Here is a 20,384-nt window from a genome sequence, read left to right as displayed (position 1 = left end):
TGAAAACTGAGTTTTTGGGAGAGCAGCCAGCCTTTTGGATTAATTGAGCTCTGATTGTGCCAGAATTTTGCAGATGGAATTGCAGTATACACAAGACTTCTTTTGACTTGCTGCGTAGCACTGAGGCAGAGCTGTGGATAGATCATTGAAGAGACTGGATGCAAGTGCTGCTTGTGCTTCCCTTCTGTTATGCACTCAGACAAAGGCCCTTTTTTTGCCTCTCACCAGATGCGATGCTCCCCACCTGCCTGTGTCATAGGGTGGCACTGCACACTTAAATGTGGTGGACACTTCAGAGGAACACTGTTCTGTTTGCAGCAGGCCTTTGACATAGCTTCCAAAATGCCATGATCATGTGGCTGATTTTTAAGCTGCCCAGAGTAACTGTTTGTTTTCCCTTTTTTCGGGGGGGTTGGTGGGGTGGGGCTTGTTTTGGTTGGTTGGTTGGTTTGTGTTTTTTGTGGAAAGTTTTGATTAAGTGAAGAGAGCTGCTTGTAGTAGGAGTTTTACCATACCAGAGTACCAGGAAGAAAGGAAGAGAGGTGGAGGAGCAGAACAGGACAGTGAGAGAGTCCATTCTAACAAAACAAGTGTGATCAATGCGGACTACAGTAGCACAGACTTAAGAAATAAAGTTGCCAGTGCAGCTTTGAAGTCTTAAAGATCTAGCAATGCCTAGAAATCGTAGATACCCTGTCACCAAGTTTTAACGGTGCTTCCAGAGGAAGGTGCTGTGTGTTTCTCTGGACCGTAAGTTGCCAAGCCCGTATTTATTAGGAGGCGTAGTGCATTGAGAAATGAAGGTAGGCACATAGACAGCTTCACACTCAAGTTTTTCTACCAGCAGAAAATACTGGGGAGAGGAGTGTGGATGTACTAATGCAGTCCAATTACTTACCTGTCTGCTGTAAATGTTTTGAAAATGTCTCTGGTTAAATAGCCCACTGGAAAAATCTGACTCAACTTTCATTTTGTGTCTTGAATATGACCCTAAGAGTCTTACAGAAATTCTCATGGCAGTGAGGTTTGAGATGTTAAATTTAACTACTCTAATGCAGATGATACATGCCCAAATAGTTGAGGAATGCTATTGGTTTTTAAAGGGAAGTGCTGTATTCTTTCAAAGGTGCTATGGCAAAGAAAGTCCATATCTTCTTTGTCTCTTCGCTTTTGTGTCAATCCACTGGATGGTGGCCGGTTTCCTTTTTTAATGGCACTACTAATAGCACTAGTAGTAAAGAGTCTTGCTTCACAGAGCAGGTAGAAAGCATCCTTTTATTGAATCGTAAGAAAGGAAGTGTCCTTGAGAAATTTGCCATTTGTCTGTACAAATCGTAGCTCTTACACTATTCAGTTGCAATTTTTCTATAATGGAAATGGTATGGAGAAGCAATTCAACATCAAATGCAGCTCACAGGAAATGACAGATTCCAAAGGTTTATTTTTTCTTTCCTACCCAATCCAACATCAAACACTGGCTTTCATTTTACTTGCTAAAAAGAGGAAAGAAAAAATACATAAAATTAATAAAATACACATGAAAACCAACAGAAATGGGTACGGGGGAAATAATATGTATTTGGATATGTACAAAAAAGGTCTTGGCTCTGATAGGCAATCCCCACGTTTGCTTTGAGAGCAGACTGATGCTGTCCTAATGAACTGAACCAAGAGTAGGTATGCTCTTTAAATGTCATTGTCTAGGTTTCATAAAAAGTTATGTATTTTTTATTTAGTTGGTTCATTTAGACCTAGTTCTAAGGAACACATCTATCGCCTGGAGCCTTCGGACTAAATATTGCCATGATAAAAAAGAGCTTTTACATCATGTATTTAAATTCTCATTCATTTGGTTTGGATGACTGTACTGTACTCAGACAACTCATTCAATAGTCATGATTCAGGAATCCCTGAATGACTACGTACACAAATGTAATATCTCTGAAATGACCATGAGGTAAGAATTGGCAAATTGAATTTAAGATCTAATAGTGGCTTCTTTGAGTACACAACTAGTTCTGCAGATTTTTATTTTGCCATCCTTTTGACCTGTGCATGTAAAGACCAGCAGCCGCTGGAGCTTATAACTCTTATTTGTAGCAAGGAGGATAACAACACAACCCAGGAAAAGGGGGATCCCGTTAAAGAATCATTATACTCCCAGTTATCTCAACCACTGTCAGGCAAAGTTAATCAAAGCTTTCCTTTTGTGTCTAAAACAGTTTTAATGGAGTGATTTCCGTAGTAATTATTGTCAGTCCAACTATTTGAAGGGCTAAGTGGCTCTTGGGCCCCTGTGCATGGGGTTGAATTTCACCCGCAAGGGAAGAATAAGTTGCTTTGTCCACTTCCTTACTTACTTAAACTTTAATTATTATTTTCCCCCAGTCTTTTACAGAATATCCTACAGATATTTTAAGTGGTATGAAAATATAAAAGGCAAGCATTTCTAAAAGACAAGCATTTAGAGAAGCAGGCAATTATTAATATGTTGCTTTTCTGAAAAAACTAAGGTTAACTGTCCCATACCCCTTGGGGAAACCTCAGAAGACGTGACTCAATGAAGTTAAGCATGCTAAATGTGTGTGTCTATATATGTAATATGTGCGTGTGTGTTTGTATATATGGGGTTTTTTTAAAGTCTGGTTCTGAAGCTCACGTAAGACAGTTTGACCAGACATCTGTCTTGCTCTAGGCTGCTAAAGAATGTGGTTTATTGATTATTTAGCCCATGGTCTTCTGGTTTATACAGATAAGGCGGCAGAATAACAGGCAGTGTGATGTGAGCGTGCTGCATGCAGTGATGTGAAAATTTCCGTGCTGGTGTAGCTGAATGAACTAGAATCACAGAACAGCTCGCCCCCTTCTGTAATTAAACTAGCGCGGCCGTGCACGGGAGGCTGTCTGAATTTAAACTTTCCTCCCCTTAATCTTTGTGCTTAGTGTTTTGGCTGATTCTTTTTTGGAATCACTAGCCAGAAGGGCTGAGCTAATGGACTGATGCAGTTAGCGCTTTTGACTTGAATTTGTTGAAGAAATGGCTTTAGTAGTTTGAGGTGCTATGTATATCTGCTGTCCTCTCCCTACAGCACAGGCAGAACAGAATATGTGCCTGGGAACCATCAGCTTCAAGCAGGACTGGAGATGATAGCAAAGAAAGAGGGGCTTGCGCTACCTGAAGCGAACATGCTGGCAGAAAGGAACTGGTGCGAGGGCAGGCCGCCTGATGTTGCTCTTTTATGAGAAATGAGCTTTAGGCAGCCAGTGACAGTGCCTTAGGCTGCTGCAACAGTACATTCCTGTGCTTGCCTGTCAGGCCTTATTCTGGCTGATGAACCCTTAGGAAAGTTCGGTTTGGGTTCTGTCTGAATCACAATCTACTAGTTTCTAAGTAGCGTTTAGATAGACAGGAGCTCCTGGAGAGGTAAAACTAACCTGCAGTGACCTGCCTCTGGTCTCGATGGGCAGCGTGAACGCAGAGACTGCACACACGATGCACACAGATGAGAAAAGACACAGGGCTCCAACAAAAGACGCACTCATAAGAACCTGCAGGCAAAAAAACCAGCTCAGATGTCAGCTCAGTGGTGTGGCAAGTAATTAAACAGTGGACAAAGGGTCACAAACACCCAAGAGACCTGACAACAGAAAAACCATGTCTTGTGAATCTAAGCTTTCAGGAAGTAACAAATACTAGCAAGCTGAGCTCCAGGAAGAGATTTTTTCAGATCTGCATCTGGCAGAGACTGCATAAGTACTCTGTGTAAACATCAGATAAAGATCTAATGAATGGGGGGGGGGCAGTTGAACACATCTTCTCTTTTTTTTTTGTGTGTGTGAGCTTCAAGGGCATCTCTCTGTATATTTGATAGCAACAACTGGCACAATGTTTACCAACATTATCGAGAATGCTCTTACTTGTGATATAAATGGGGCCACCATAGCCCCAACACGGCACAATGACCCACTTGTTCCCATTCCCAGGGCTCGCGTTGTGGTGGGATAAACCTAAAACAGGCCAGAAAGAAATCAGATTAGTTGCAACAATGATTCTGTGATATGTGTCCTTATTTTTTTATTTCTTTCCTTTTTTTTTTTTTTACATTTTTCTTCAGAGACCCATTACACATTATTAAGGGCAGCTAGTGGGATGAGATATGAAAAGAAATAAAGATTACTTTTGGTCTCCTTTGTGCAATAACAAATCTGCCATTTTTTTACCACAAGTGAAATTTTAGGGCAAGTCAATCAAAGCTAGAAGTGATTCCCCCCTGTCTGGTTACCACCACTACCACCACATTTTTCTTTTTCTCAGCTGTGCCAGACAGCTCACATCAAAGTCACAGAGGGCAGGCAGGGTGCTAAAGGAAGAATTCGATTTATATTGCCTGGCCCTGTATCTGGAAAACGGAAAGAAAGGTCATTGTCCACAGCCTTCAAGAGTGCCTGTTTATTTGTTTTAACAGCACTTTTGTTTAGAAGGAGGAAAACCAGATTCAAGTAAGGAAACTCCCAAGCTTAGAATAACATGCTTTGTGTATTTTCTTTTTCACATCTCACAAACACCTGAGCCGATACAACACCTAAGCATGTGTTTTGCTTAACTTGTAAGTATCAATAGGTTTTTAGCAAGTATACTCCCATGAGCCTTTGTTTAAATACTTAGTTAAGTGGGCCGAGCTAATGGAGAATCAGAGCTCATAAGGATAAGGGGAGTCCAGGCGTGTTCCAAGTTTGGTTTTGCTCATTGATTAAATTGTGAGTAGTAACGGTTTGTGATACGGCCATTGCAGCAATGGTCTTCACATACATCAACAGCATCCAGCTCAGGACTACTCAAATGGTGGTATTTTTTTCAAGCTTAGTACATGCTTAAATAATAAAGCAGCGTGCTGTCAAAGGGAAGGAGCTACTTCCATATGCCTTTTACTCAATCTGCAAGGCAATAGGTTTAACTCCACACAACTGTTTAAAAACCGTTTAAAAAAAACAACAGCAAGAAAACCCAACAGTGCGTATTAAGCCACAGAACTCATGACTCCAAAGTTGTATGAAGGACAAACAAACTCTCTGAAGGGTTAAAACTATTTGCAGACAGGACACTGCAATTTCCATCAAGTGAAAAAAATTACATATATAACCTTATATGCAACCTCACATATTACATCAGTCCCTTAAGTGCTTGAAAAGGTTCCTTTCAGTGGTAAGTTATTTTCTAAATTTGCAGGGGTTGGGAAGGGGAAAAATTGTGGATTGGGGAAGGTGGTACACAACATCTTCAAAAAAATAACATCCTGTAGTAGCTGACCAACAGGTGGCTCAGTAGGGCATTCCTCTTTCACCCACTCTTATCACCTCCAGCTAGTTTACTGATTTCTCCTCTGACCTTGCATATGAAAATAGTGTGGCTGGGTAAGCCAGAGATACTTATTTCAATTTCAAGGAATGTGATTCTAATTAGCAAATAAATATGGCAGCATTCCTGGGTACAGGCAAATGGGCTTTCATGCCTCAGAGCAGCTTAACGTACTTTACTTTCAGGGGGACTCACCTCTGCTGTGTAAATGTAGATGGTGTTGAAGTTTGCTGAAACCAAGGCACGCAGCATGAAGAGAAACCAGGTCACGCCTGTACTAAAGAGAAAGCCATGTGGAGCAAAGAGTTAGTATTACTGAGTGGTGATCAGCAGAGATCAACCTAATATGCGCTGTGCTAAGGTTTGGGGTTTTTTTTATCAGCTTAGCTTAGTATAAGAGAAAGCATAAGGAAAAGTGTAATATTCTTTAGTCCATTGGCAAGAGATGTTTGACAATGGGCTATTGCATGTTAGGTTTTCCTTAGACCAGTGGTAGAGGCTGGGGGAGATGATCTGAACAGAACCATAGCGGCATAGCGGCTCAGCTAGTGCCTTCAGAGTTACAGTCAAGTCTGTCTTGCAACCTAGCCCTCACTTTCCATTCTTGTATAAAACTGTTGCAAGCAAATACGATGGCCAGGCTCAGTTTCAGGGAAAACTGAAAATAATAGTAGTAGTACAGAGGCTAGTGCCTTACTGAATGATCGTAAGATTTCTGACGGTGATTTATGTAGCTTAACGATGATTTGCAGGCTCCCACTCTGGCTCTCAAATATTTCATCAGCCTCCAGGGCCAGTGGCCCATGGGGCAGGCAGCAGGGGTGTATACCAGTAACAGGCTGCCAGCCAGTTATGAGGAAACTTCATCTTGAAGCCATCCTGATTTTTAGGAAGTGTTACGCTCTGCCAGCTTGAGAGGGGCCTTCCTTTCTCGCACGTCCTCACTAATTAACCTGATAGTGACAGCACTCATGGCAGCCTTTCCCGTGACGCCTTGAGCTCCTCTTGAATTGTAGAGTCCTCACAACTCTACAATTTAGGGGAGACATACGTAGCATTGACAAAAATAAGGGGGGGGGGGGGGGGGGGATGAGGGGATGGAAGGGAGAAAAATATTACTTTTTTCTGGTAGAGACGTGATGGAGATAGAAAAAGAGGGGGGGGGGGGGGGGGGGGGGGGATGAGGGGATGGAAGGGAGAAAAATATTACTTCTTTCTGGTGGATGTCCACATAATTTTTAGTTTTCTAGCCTGTGCTAGAAAGCATCTAGTATGTTTAGAGGAAACCATGTGGGCTTAGTAATACAAGCGAGTTGCTCCGCACACCCCTGCACCACAGCATCTCCTACCGCAGCTTTCCTGGGAAGTGCAGTCAGAGGGGTTTTTTAAGATGTACAAGAATTACTGGCCCGACTAACTGGTGACCTGAGAATACCCTCATCATTGCACCCCCACCTCTTCCCTGGCAAGACCTGCATGCTGATCCAGACTACCTTGAGATGCAGATATTAAGGAGAAGAAAGAATAGGGCCGTACATCCCATGGTGATACATAGGCTCAGTCGTCGTCCGAGGACATTGATGCTGAGCATGTTCAAAGGATTTACTGGAGATAAAAGGAAAAACCGTAAAATCGTAGATGACCTAACTCCAATGGTTATCTCTCTTGGTAGACCTTACACAGTGTGTCTTAAAAATACCTCTCTGCATCCCCAGCACCTACCAAATGCTCACAAACCCTGTAATTCTCTTCCTGTACCCAAACCCTGTAATTTGCTCCCATACCCCTTGTTTTGTTTGTCTTTCTCCTCAAAGGATGTAGCCTGTACTTGTCCTTCTCTGGAATTGACCTGCTGTAGTAAGGCAGGACACCGATGCCTGTCCTGATCCGTGCAAGGGAGGCACCCGCTGGGTGAGTGCTGCAGGCTGGGGTGGGTTTGCTCCCTCTGGACACAGCCCAGCCACACACCAGGGCCCAGATTGTGTCCCACTGAGGCCCACCCCCACAAGCCAGGAGCCAAGCAGGTGCCTGAGTGTAGCACTGGACTGGTCACAGCCTGGCTGCACCCGCAAGCCCCAGCACGTGGTTGCTTGGTAGCTCAGCTGCTGGGACATAAACCAGGGAAAACATTCATGTCCTGGGAGCGTTACAATACCAGACCCACGCACAGTGCCGAGTTCTTTCAAGGGTCGATGTGGTGTCTTTGGGCTGTCCTGCCATCCCCCAGTGCTCCCACGTATGCTGTGCCAGGAAGCATTTTGGTTTGCTGCAGGTTCCCTGGCCGCTTAGCTGTCCATGTCCATCGTGCTCAGCACAGGACCTGCTCCCGAGGCCACTGTCTCTTGGACAGTAGTGCACTTGTGTGGTGCATTCAGTTACGTTAATCTGAACTGTTTGCAATCCTTGCTTATTTATGACTTTCCAAAAACTATGCACCTGGGAATTTGGGAAGCCAGGCTCGATTCTGGTAAGACAGGAGCAATGTCCTGTGGAGTTTAACCAAGGCTGCTGTTACGTACTAACTGCAAATGAGATCTTTGGCTCTGCTATTGGAAGGACCCATGCTGTCATCAGAAACTGGATTATTCACCTGGGGAGCAATGCCTTCCCTTGCCCCTTGCCACCAGCTCATGGTCTGTGTCCCAGATCACCATTTGAAGAGCCCGTGCCTGGCAGCTGCCAGCAACACTGAGGACATTCCCATCCCTGGCACTTCACTAAGTGCATGCACAGCTAAAAGCTTTGCAGCGAGTATTGGCTCGCTGTAAGGAGGGAAAAGGCAGAGCAGAGAGGGAAGAGGTTACATGCGATCTCTCCAACTGTGCTGATGATCATGGTGTGGTAGGCAGCAGGCCCGAACAAGTGGCAGTGGCAGGGGCTGTGGCTCTCCTCGGAGTCATTGCCAGGGTCCTTCACCAGTGGCGCTGCAGAGCTGCAGACAAGGTCCCGCTCCAGTAACTCTGCGCTGGCCAAGATGACGCCATAATAGGCAAAAGCTATTCCAAGCCTGGAGGGGGAAACTACAGTGAGCAGCAGCAATGATGGGGAAGGTAAGGAAACTGAAACGTAGCAGGTTTTGGGTGCCCTAGGAGCCCTGCTGTGCACACCAGCTCTGCGTGATTCAGCCACTGGTCACCCCACCTGCAGCACACCACTACCACCTATGTCCCTGCACCTCTCTTCCTTGGAGGATCCCACTGCTGCTCATAGATCATCTTTTTACTTGCCCCATAGTGCTGTTTCTTGCGCTGCAGCGGGTGACCTCCTGCAGTCATGCTGGGGAAAGCACACTTCGTTGGTCCCTTTCCTCATGCAGGGCTGTAAGTAAGTGGAGATATTTCCAATCCATCCTTTCCCAGGGGAGCAGGGAGTCTCAACATCAGGCCCCAATATGTGCAGCTCACATGAAGCGACTGCCTAACCTTTTTTCAGTCCTTATCCTTTCTGCCCAGGGATTTTCTAGAGGAGTTTTCATTAACTGGCTGGAGAGGCTCACATCGCACCCTGGCTGGCTGTCAAGAACACAGCGTTAGTGATGGCAGCCTGGCTGTGTCATTATCAAGTAATTCAGCATACGCCTAATCATAAGCGGGCCAAGAAGTAATTTTCACTTTTTTATTCCCCCCCTGGCAGTTTCAGAAACGAGCAGCAGAATCTGGGCTAGGAAACAAGCTGCCTGGGGAGGCGGGGGATGGTTAGGGCATGGGGGCTGGGAATGCAAACCCACGAACACATCAGTAACTCTTGGGAGAACTAGGAGAGAAAGGAGGATTAAAACACAAAAGGAAAGATATTTAGTAACACTCATGCAAGTTGAGGGGGAAAAAAACCATAAAAAATTCAAGGCCCGACTTAGCAACATTTTGGGTCAATGAGTTCCCACGGACCCATCATTTATACATTTCCATTCCAGACAGCAAAGTCAATGAAATATGTATTACCCTTTCATGCAGCTACCGGCAACATTGCATATGAAGCCCATTTCTCTTCAATCTTAATTTTCCCCGGCCAGTGGCACTGGCAACCATTAATGAGTTTCTGCTGGAGCCCTGTTTCGCTGATATATTGGCTGGCCTGCAAAGGTGGTGTGTTGCTCCTCCTCCTAGGAAGAACACATTTACACCACGAAGGGAAGCAGAGCTGTGGACACATGGCTGGTGCATGCTGCAGGCAGATGTGGGCATTCTCCCGTAGCTCTCACCTCCCCTGAGCTGCCCTGTTCTGAGGAAGAGCTCATGGTGTCCTGCAACACCCTGGATGTCCAGCCACCTTCTGTCTATGATGTTAAGACCAGCCAACACAGGGTGTCTGAGGCATGGTCTGAGATCAGAACAAGCTTACAGCGATCCATGCTTGCGTACTTCCCCCCTCCAGCTGTCAAGGATCTGAAGCTACTTCCTGAGGCAGAAGTGACAGAAGTGATGCCTTGTAATGGCAGAGTCAGTCTGGGAGACTTCTGTTCCCTGCACACTTTCAACTGAGAAAATGAGCTGATAAGCAAGAGGGAAAAAAAAAATTCAACCAAACTTTTTTTACCATATGATCCATATCTGCAAAGTGGTTCGGAGGTATTTGGGGTGAATGAGGTCCTTGAATCTTCCTCTCCTTTCCTGCAAATCATTGATGGAAATAATCTTTTAAAAGATCGTTTTTACAGGGACAAGTGCTCTGCAACAGCTGCCCCCAGCCCTCACCCAAAGACAGACTGACTGATGGTGCAACACAGTCACGCATCTGCCCTCAGGAGAGGAATGCCCCTCTTTCCAAAGGATGCCCGTACAAGAATGTGCTGCAAAGGATGGAGGGGAGAACACCCTGAGCACTCCTGGCCCCCAAGGACCCTCCAGCTCCCAGCAGTGTGGCCTCAGCATGACCATCATGGTGCCAGAGGGGGACCTGTTTGCTGCTGGGAGACAGCACTGCCAGGGCTGCTGGCAGTGTCTGTTGCCTCACATGCTGGGGAGAGGGGCCCAGCACCTGCTTCTCTGCCTGTGGAGCAAGTTTGTGACCACGTACATCTTGCTAGGAGGCCTAAAATTTCAGTCAGTGAGCAGAGAGACAAGCAGGCACTGGGGGGCCCTGCCTGCCCTGCTGCTCCCCAAGAGCCAGCTGCCTCAGCATCCCACCACTGAGGGGAGATGAGTTCACAGGGATGGTTTGGGTTGCCTTTATTTTTATTATTTTCCTCATCACTGGTTAAGCCTGAGAAGGTTCACAACTAACAAAAACCCTTCCCACAGCCAATGCGGGTCCATTACATAAATTCAATTAAACTACAGGGAAGCTTTAATCCTAATTAATTCCAATACAATAGCACCATCTTGCATGAATTGCTAAGGACAATGCTTGGTGCCTGTGGGATTGGACAAGCAGCAAAGAGGTCCAGGAAAGGGACTTAAAAGAGCTGGATAATAATTCTGAGGCCCTGGGCAATAGTTTTGTCCAATTTTCCTCTCTTGGGAGTCAAAGGAGCCACCTGCATAAGTCCTTGCAGCCTGCAGTCAGCAGGGCCTGGACTGGGGGTAAGGGGGTGCAGACTGGGGGGCTTGGGCCCCCATCTCCCCTCCTGCCCCGCCTGCAACACCCACACATGCTTTTGGGCATTTTGATCCTGTAGTGATCAACTTCTGAGCTGCTCAGCTGCTTATGGGTAGAAATGGTTGCAGCTGTGAAATAGCCTCTCCTACTTTGACCCTCTTCTGCTGGTGTGTAGCTCCATACTCAGGGTCCTGCAGTGCTGAAACCCAGCAGACAAGCCCAGCCCAGGGCTGGAAGAAGCCTCTGGGAGGGCTAGGTTGACCTTATGGGAGGGATCCTTGCAGCCTGACTGGCCACAGCCCTGAGAGGGACCCCAAGGGGCAATAAAGAAGAACGTGCTTTGCTGGGAGCCCTTTTTGTGGTAAAGGAAGCAAACCTTTTCTCAACACGATGTTTTTCTGAGTGAACACAAAGAACATGAAAAAAAAGCAGAAAACTCAATTCCATTTTGAGAGCCAAGATTACTGTCTGTCCAAAAGAAAAATGACATCTTCATTATCACATGCAATAGTTGCTTGGAAAGAAACCAGGTGAAGAGGGGGAGAGAGGCAGAGTGAGACGTGCTTGGCAGTTCCCTTCCTTCCATGAACCCCAGATGCCGGCAGCCTTGCGCTGGACGGGGGGCTGGGCAGCGCCCCAGGCTCAGCTTACCTTGGCGGGCTCCCTCAGCAACCCCTCAGGCATTGTCGCCCCGTTCATCTTGGCTATCCTCTGCAGTGTGGCCAGGGCAGCTGCCACGTTTCCCGTAGACACATTGTACCGTGCTGACTCTGGGATGAACTGAAAGCAGAGTGGTGTCAGAAAGCCTTCCTGCACCCCTCTGTCCTCACAACTCTACTCAGAGCTCCCTTCATGCCCAGGGGCCTGGCTGGGTTAGCATGGCACACTGCCTGAGCTGGAGCGGCGTTTTGCCTCTTCTCCTCCCCTGCCATGCCTGTCCCAGCTCCTCATCCCCATGTTGGAGAGCTCACCCTGCCCAAGAAATCCATTTCTTGGTCCAGGTCCCAGGGGTCTGTCACTCAGATGTCTGTGGCAAGCACTCATGAGAGGCGGAAGCCAAAGAAACAGGTTTAACAAAAACAACCCTTAATTAATTGAAATTCTAAAATGGGATGAAGCACGTGTCACTTTACTTAAGCAAAAGTCTTGGAAGATGCAACAAGGCCATTAAAAAATGAAGACATGAATGAAATTTAGGAACAAACTGACTTGTCACTAGCATTTGCAATGTTCATCCACATGTGGTGCGCTTTCCAAAATAAAATACCTTTTTATTAAATGATGGCACTATTAAATTATAAGCAATTACGTCTGTATCAATGAAATATGAATGAAAGACTCTTACTTTTTTAAAAGTACTTTTGCTGACTGTCTTTCTTCTGGACTAAAAACTTTTGCTACTCAATTTTTTTTCTGGTAGAATTAATCAGGGAAACCAAACATCAAAGTTACATGAGTGAACATTCACAGTGACCTTGCATTTGACTGCTCGTGTAGCACCCCAGACGGACATGTGCATTTGTCAGCTGCAGGAAGGGCTTTCACATCTGCATGGCTTGCGCCAGCCACAGCTTAGCACTGCAGTGCCCATGAGCACTGTAAGTACGGATTTTCCACATCACTCCCCACAAATAAGACAGTCTCCATGACCGAGGCTGATATTCCTGAAGCATGAGTAAACCTGGACCACCGCACCCATTTGCTCTGTGAACACTTTACTGAGGCTTCTTTACTCAGCACTAAAAAACGTAAAGACTGAGGAGGGTGTGCTGTGGCCAGCGCTAGACTGAAGATGTGACTTGTGATTTTTTGCATACCCTGCCTAGCCTGTTTTACTCTCAATGCCTGGCCCTTCACCATGGTCTCTGATTACCACTGGCAGCCTGGGCACTGGAGCCTGGGGTGATGGAGGGCTACAAGAGGACAGAAAAGCCAGAGGCATTGCAAAGCAAAACAGAGACAAGCCATCTCCCACAGGATGACATCTCCCCAGCAGCTGGTCTGCAGCTCCCTCATGCCATCAGGACCTTCCCAAGCCTCCTGGGTGAGAGGGCTGTGGTGGTGAAAGAAGGACAGAAGGACAGTCAGTCCCAGGTTTGCAGAGGGGAAGAGGCTTCCTGGTGCCTGGGGAGATGCCAGGTCGGTGGTGGTGCAGCGGGGAGCAGGGAGAGAAGCTCTTCCTACCTTGAACACCAGGATGAGAATGATTCCGGGGATGGATGCAATTCTGATCAGCCACCGCCAGCCGATGGTTGGGTTCACCACTGATGCCAGGCCAATGATTAACAAGGATCCTGCCAACCAAAACACCTTTCCAAGGGAGGGGAAAGGGTTAAAACATGAACACATGGCAACTATTTGTTTATTTTCTTCCTTTCTGATCTGGTTCGATAGATAGGTGGGGATCTGTAGTGGAGAGTGCTGCTGTTCAAACTGAGCCATCCTACAGCTGGCTGAGAAGCTGAGCTTGGGTTGAAGAAAAGAAGGAAAGACAGACAAAGATTGGAGGAGGGACGGATGAAGATAGTCTTAATTAGCTCCAGATGAAAACAGAACTCTTACTGTGGCTACCATTGTACTTAGAGGCACGTCTTTTGTCCTTGCAGTCACTTCTTTGCTAATATTCATGCCCATGAATTTTCCTCTTGTCTAAATCTCTACAGGGAAGCAGCAGATTTACAAGCACCGAAAGCAAAAACAGGCCAAATTTCCACTGCTGAAAGTTAGTGAGTCTCCAGTAGACTCGATACCAAGTTATACCAATGGAGAATCTGGCTTCCCAATCAGCAAGCACATCCCTCCCTGACGTTCACTTGTTGCCATTAGGAGATATGGCCCTTTCCAGGGGACCACCCAAAGGAGGTCAGCCAACACAAAGCACAAACGAACACGTAAAAGCCACAGCAAGTTCATGAGTACTCTGTGAACAGAAATAACAAATTTCTGGGGAGAAATATACGATTGTTCTTGTTTATAAACCTTTGTGTTTCTGGTGACCCTTTGGTAACAAAGCCCTGGGATCAAACAGGCCATAAAGAAAAAGAAATTATCCCTGCCACCAAAACGGTGTTACAAACACTTTTCATTCAACAGTCAGATGAATTCACGTGCTCAATGAGCTCTCTGCAGATCATTTGCACATGCAGTGAGTGCCCATTATAGAAATCTGGACTAAGCAGCAACCCAAGTCATGCTTGCTGTGGTCTTTGTCCAACAAGCAATCACAGCCCTCCTAGCACATCTCATGCCGAATTTGCCTCTTCCTGCACAAAGCCATCCATGAGTAAGGACAAACAGAGGCACAGATTAGGACCTCATCTGGGAATCACCTTATTAATAAATTGCTATTAAACAAGTCCAAAGAGAGGATGGTTGAGCCCCAGCCCAGAGCGGGCCGGTAGCGCAGCTAGCCCCAGGGCTTGCCAGAGAGCCCATTGGCCCTGGCCCCGTTAGAGCAGGCAGCATGGTTATCGGTGGGGCAACTGAGAGGCTGAGTGTCAACCATCACTCAAAGTCCCTGTGCAATGTTTGGAGCATCCCATTATTAGAGAAAAAATTGCCTCTCTTCTGCAGGCAACTGCCTGTGTACATCCATAATAATGCGGACACCGTGCTCCAGAGTGTAGCATGGAGCAGGCAGTCGCTTGGGCCAAGACAAGCACAAACAGTCTGGGAGAAAGGCTGATGTGCTGGAGACCTGGCTTCCAGACAGAAGTGGGACAAATATCCTGGGATTTAGGGCTGGAAGAAAGAGTAACATGCTCACTCTTACCTGAGATAAGGGCAACAGGTATCCTCTGTATCTGGTAGGCAAAAATTCTGTTTTTATGATAAGCCTAATGAAAAAGGGGAAAAAATGCAGAAATACAGCAACAATGAGAATTTCTATGCTAATCGAGTAGCATTTCAGCTCAGCTCAGTCAATGCTGGATATTTCTGTCCGTAGACAGAGCACCATCCCTCTTCTACCACTGAGCACCCAGAGATGGGGGATCCCTGCTCAATATGGCTTCCTCTTGGGCAGGCACGAAAGGATACACAAGGGAGATGCACAGCGTGAATCCTCTCCAGGCCATGGCTGTAGGATACAGACAGACAAACACTGCAGTCCGTGCATCAGGAAAGCTGTGGGAAGATCCTGTGGAGCGACTGGGGTGTCAGCACAGGCGCAGAGTATTTTTGTGGAAATGAACAACTTTCGATGACTCTTGTTTCACACACACACACACACACACACACACACACACACACACACACACACACACACACACCCCAGTTAAATAAAGGAAACAGAACAGTCTGTTCTACTTTTTATCAAATGGTTGGATAGCCTTTGGGAGAGGTTCTGGCATTGGCATCCCTCAAGACCATAGGTGTGAATTATGCTTCTTCGGCTGGAAAGAGAGAGCAGAGGGAGAAACCCACATTGACTCTTTCTGTCTTGGCTGTTGAAGTAATCTCTCTTCATCCTCATTAGGCTCATTAACAGCCTCCATGGCCAGGGAATGAGGGCCCGGGAGGCAGCACCAGGAGCTTGGTGAATGTGCAACTCAGGTGCAACTTTCCTTCTCCTCCCAACAGCACCTATCTCCCTCCTGTCCTTCGCTTCAGCAAAGGGGACTTGGGTCAACATGACCAATTCTGGGCTTTCCTGCATGGGCAGCAACCAGGCTTCAAGGAACTGTAGGAGATGATAAAATGTTGCATTTGTTTCCCTGAGAGAGTCAAAAGAAGTTATTTATTTTGCCAGACTCCAAATGAAGTGGTTGTTCATATGCTGAATTTCTCCTCTCCCCTTCCCTGTCCCCCTTTCCGCCCCAACAGGGCGAAGAGTTTCATTTAAATGGGAAAGTTTTACATCAGTTCATGAAGAGTTTGCTACTTGAGCAGAATTGTTGTGACTTTTTTAAGAGGAAGCAGTCTTCGCTCATCTGTTACCTGTCAAATTGGTTTTATATCTGCTTAATAATCCCTCTGTCACTGACTTAATGTAAACCAGCTGGCCCCTCTGTTCCAGGGCCTGGGAGTCCTTGGGAACTGCAGTTCAGATCGATCAACTGTGACTCAGTGAAACTACAGAACAGCGTTTTGTTGTAAGGCTATGTGGGAATTTGCTTCCCTTTCCACTTCCAGCCCCCATGGAGGCCCCTTCCCTGCCGTCTCCTCCAGGTCGCCACGCAGCCACGGCTTATCAGGCTCGGTGCAGGCAAAACCGGGTGCACTGCCAGGGTCAGCCCAAATGAGCTGAAGGGCGTTTCTTGATGTAAACCTAGGAACTCCATCCCCTTGGGTCTGTGGGTGCCTCTGCTAACCTCCCCGTGATGGCTGGCTTTCCGCTGCCCGTGCCAAGAGGCACGAGGCATGGTCTTACCCTTGCGCGTGGCCTGACACACCACCTCCTACCATGGCCCGCAGGAACACGAACCAGATGTAGGATGGGGCAAACGAAGTCAGCAGGGAGAAATAGGATGCCCAGAGGAATGAGAGCAGCAGGATCTGCAAAAGGGGGAAACATTAGGGTCATTGAACCACAGCCTCAGCCAAGAGCGTGGCTCCTGTGGGCCTCAGGAAAAGGAGGTGCAGCCCTCGGCGCTCACTCACCTTCCAGCGGCCGTACCTGTCAGCCAGGAGCCCAAGCACTATGCTGAAGACCATGTAGCCAAAAAACACCATCTAAGGGAAATCGAAACGCAGCTGCGGAGGGCCCACTGCCAGCAGAACTGTGCAGAGCTCTGCTCTTGGAACTGTGGGTGAGTTGAATGCTTCCTGAGCAGCAGGATGAACTGCAGAGCCCAGAATCGTGAGTGAGGTGGTTTTCAGGGGTTGACTTCCTTCATGCGGGTACTCACTGCCTCAACCCTCAAAGATGGAGGTTAGATGGCAAGGACTTTAAAATAAGAATATGGAAATGGGGACTTGTTTTAGCATTAAACCTCTGGGCACAGATGTGTGCTCACGTCAGCTCTCTTTCTGTTTTTCGACAGTTGTGGTACTGTTCTTGACCCTGAAAGGAGACCCTAGGAATTTATTTGTTCCACTGGGAAATATACTTAAAAAAAAAAAAATAAAAGAAGCCCATGGTAGTCCCTCCAACAATGACCACATGGTAGATGACCTGTGGGGGTGGGGGAACACAAGTAACTCACCGTTGTCACTAAAGCCACCTGCCAGTCCTGAAGCTGCCACTCACATCGGATGAGAGGAGCCACGACAGCTATTAGCATGATCTCCATGGCTTCAGCCACCTTCAGGAATGAGTGTGCATGTTAGCAAGAAAGCAAGCCACAGGAGCCCACAGGGGAAAGCCCTTCAGTCCTACTATGCCAAAACAGCCCTACGAAGTCATGGTGCCTCCACAGTGGTTTGAGCCCTGTGCCTGATCTGGAAGACATGAACGCTTGGAAACAGGGAGTGAGCGGGTAGACAAGGGCACCTAGAAAGTAGATATCTAGGTTCTACGTGTATCTAGGAAAGCTGGAAAGACTCACTCTTTGCAGAGGAAATTCTTCCCAGCTGTGCTAGCGGAAGCTCTTCAACTATGTATTGAAACCAAGCTACATGGTTAGGTACCCTGCTGTGAATTTGGGCATCTAACACAGAGAGGACCTCTTAAAACTGTTTTTGATTAAAAACTTGATTGCTCCACTGGCTGTTTGCCCCAGCAGCTGGCTTCAGTTAAGAAAGGAGCCTATTGTTTACACACAGCTAGAGGCTTTTACACCTCAGCTGCAGTGATCCTCAAGAATATCTCCCCATCTCTTTACCCCAGCCTGGCCTCAGGTTTTTGCCCCAGTTCCCAAACTAGATACACCATTAACACAATATCCTGCCAGTCAGGAAATTTTTCGGGCAGCCAAGGATGAGAGGAGGGTAGCCCTCCCATGCCAGATTGCACAGGGTTTGGGTGTCCTGGGGATGGCATGAAAAATGCAGTAGGGAGGCTGAGGCTAACCCTCAGGTGCTATTGAAGGTGTGCTCCATCAGTGCTGCCTGGTGGGATGATGCTCCAGGGCAGGGGGCACGCCAGGATGCTCTGGGCTAACCTGCTCAGCTTTGCCCTGAAATAGGTCTGCTATCATTTGTGGCCCGTTGATTTCGGCCAAAGATGACAACTGCGGACATTGTGCTTGAGAAGGTATGTGTGAAAAAAACGGCTGCAGTGTGTGCCCATGGTGCTTATAGTTATTGAACAGTAATAACGAAAATGAGAAGAGTGTTTTCTCAGGCCATTGCAGATGGCTGCAGACACCTACCCCGGTGCTGCCCATAACCAGGAACAGCAGAACGTGGAACCTTCCAAACCCGATGATTTCCACAGCTTCTTCCACTGTAAATGTCTTCTGTCCTGAACACCAAAGGGAAAGATAGACACACATATTAAAAAAAAAAAAACACCAAAACCACCAGCATGTCAGCGGTCAAAAAGTACCTCCTCTTTGTGAAATGTCAGTGTTTTTCATGCTACTGGTGGGACCACACCAGGAAGGAAGCTGAAAACATCTACCAGTTGTGTGTCCACTGACCAGCCACTGGGCACACTGGTGGCTGGGCACGTCAGGGGTCTGCTGAAACAGCAGCCGGGGGCAAGAGGGCAGTCTGGTCGTGAGGAAATCCGGGCAGCTTTGTACTGAGTTACCCCAGTTGCTTCAGGAACCCATGGCTGGGACTACCGCTGGGCAATGGTCTGCTTCCGTCCCCTGCCCAAACTGCCGTGAGGCTCAGTCCTTCTGCACCGCCGGGGTACAGGCCTGCTCCCAGCACGGGTGGTGTGAGCTGTGGGCTGTCCCAGGTACGGGTCCTGCAAGATGAGCACAGCCAGGGACTCTGGGCTCGTTTTCATCTCCTAAGCCTTTCCTTCTGACTTTCCCCCCGCCCCGTTTCAGGAGCAAACAAAGTATCTCAAGATCAGAGCTGGGATGGCTTTATAAACAGACCTGGCAGAAAGCTTTCAGTGTGTGTATACTTTTAAGCTCTTATTTAAGAAAAGTCATAGCTGCATAGATATTTCTGTCAGGCCATTTTCCTCCCAACTAAGTCATTTCGAATCCATCAACATTACCTCTGAAATGGAACAGGTCTTACTGTAGAATTTCAGGAGAAATTGCTGGGTTTTTTTCAGAGGTAGAACTTCTCTTTTTACGCTTTTCTATAATTTCTTTTACTTTAAAAAGTTTTTGAAATAGAACACATTTTTCGTTAATTAATTATTCAAAATTAAAGAATCCTTGAATTGCAGATATAATAAAATGCTTACACAAAGCGGAGCCCTGAGGAAAACCAAGCCAGTCAGCTCTTCCCAGCGCCATAAGTAGCAGCTACCAGTCTGATAGCTGCGATGGGAAAGGAGCAGTATGAAGCTGATGCTTGTGGCTCCATGCACAGAGGTTTTAGGCAGCTGGGGACCCTCCCTCTACCCTGGCTACATGAGGAACCAAATTTCTAGTTCTGCCAATTCAAACCTACCTTTTGGGGGTTCTTCTCTCTTCATGTGGATTTCCTCCAAGTCGATAGCATTTTCTGCCTCTTTTGGTGCAGCGGCCATCTCAGCTCCCACTGGTGTCCACCGTCACTGTCAAGCAAGGCTGGGGTTTAACCTGTAAAACCTCTGGGCAGTAACAGAGTTGTCTGAGCAATAAGCCAGCCAAGCAGCATCCTGTACTGGAGTGGAAACATTCAGATATGCTCAAACATACCATGCAGCTTTATTTCATATCATCAGTTTTATTTCATGCAGCTGCTGGGTGATGTTCCTTCTCATAGTGGTTTTTGCAAAAAAATACATAGAAACTTCGCGAGATAAGTTAGTTGAACTGACAGAGATCAGGCAACACAATGCACTGGCTGTTCTTAGGGAAAGTCCAGGGTCTGCTAGACCAGGAAGACTGAGAGCCATTAACACAGGAGTGTGTGACAACTTCCCCAGGCCAGAGGTGAGTGAAATGAAGAGGGAGCCAAAAGATGCTGCATCTCCAACGGCTAAAACTTTACATGACTGGCAGCAGGCTGCCCCTGTAGAGGCAGAAATTGCCACCCCTTGGGAGCTGGGATTGAGTGGGCAGTAGAGATGCTGCACGCTGTAATTGCTCAGCTTTATGGGAGCATCCACTGAGGCAGAGACAGCTGGTGAGAACAGCCGTGCTGAGGAGTGGGGTGGCCCAACCTGCTCCCCTAACCTCAGCTGCCCTGGGATGGCATGAGTAGTGAGAGGCAAGCACCGAATGCCTCACTGAGCCTGCATCTTGCCAGCATAGTGCTTCCTGCTGCAAACCTGATCCTCTCTCTCTCTCCTGCCCTGTTGTGCTAATCCCCATCCTCTCAGGTCAGCAAGAAATATAGCCATGCGTTCTGGATTGCAACAGAGAAGAGCTGGCTCCGTCCCATGGTGTTTCTGGTTTCCAGTGCTAGATACTTTGGCCTGATCAGAAAAGCTCATCTTAACCCCAGGGCAGAGGTTAAGCACACAACTTGCTTTAACCCACAATCTTTCCTG

At 47.2% G+C, this 20,384-nt stretch overlaps 1 protein-coding gene across 1 annotated transcript; it reads right to left on the bottom strand.

The window, feature by feature from the left end:
* Nucleotides 1-1,481: 1,481 nt before the first annotated feature.
* On the bottom strand, nt 1,482-19,436 carry SVOPL (SVOP-like). Its single transcript, XM_010144553.1, has 15 exons — nt 19,358-19,436; nt 18,148-18,239; nt 17,041-17,139; nt 16,496-16,567; nt 16,266-16,390; nt 14,667-14,730; nt 13,079-13,204; nt 11,546-11,674; nt 9,893-9,966; nt 8,161-8,363; nt 6,850-6,961; nt 5,552-5,633; nt 3,919-4,008; nt 3,436-3,549; nt 1,482-1,493 (listed from the first exon to the last, which is right to left on the bottom strand). Exons 1-15 carry the CDS (start codon nt 19,434-19,436, stop codon nt 1,482-1,484), a joined length of 1,473 nt encoding a protein of 490 aa, XP_010142855.1.
* Nucleotides 19,437-20,384: the final 948 nt, after the last annotated feature.

This window comes from Buceros rhinoceros, unplaced genomic scaffold, assembly GCF_000710305.1.
Source record: "Buceros rhinoceros silvestris isolate BGI_N320 unplaced genomic scaffold, ASM71030v1 scaffold6321, whole genome shotgun sequence".
In the NCBI taxonomy this organism is placed as follows: domain Eukaryota; kingdom Metazoa; phylum Chordata; class Aves; order Bucerotiformes; family Bucerotidae; genus Buceros; species Buceros rhinoceros.
Note: the sequence above shows the minus strand (reverse complement) of the source record. Positions and strands in the feature narration are given on the sequence as shown.

Excerpts from the sequence above, each read along its gene's own strand:
- SVOPL (XM_010144553.1), bottom strand. The coding sequence starts at position 19,436 with ATGGCCGCTGCACCAAAAGAGGCAGAAAATGCTATCGACTTGGAGGAA. Across the intron at positions 17,140-18,147 it reads TGGTTATGGGCAGCACCGGG|GTGGCTGAAGCCATGGAGAT; the intron begins GTAGGTGTCTGC and ends TCATTCCTGAAG. Across the intron at positions 8,364-9,892 it reads TTGCAGATATGGATCATATG|GCTTGGAATAGCTTTTGCCT; the intron begins GTAAAAAAAGTT and ends TTCCCCCTCCAG.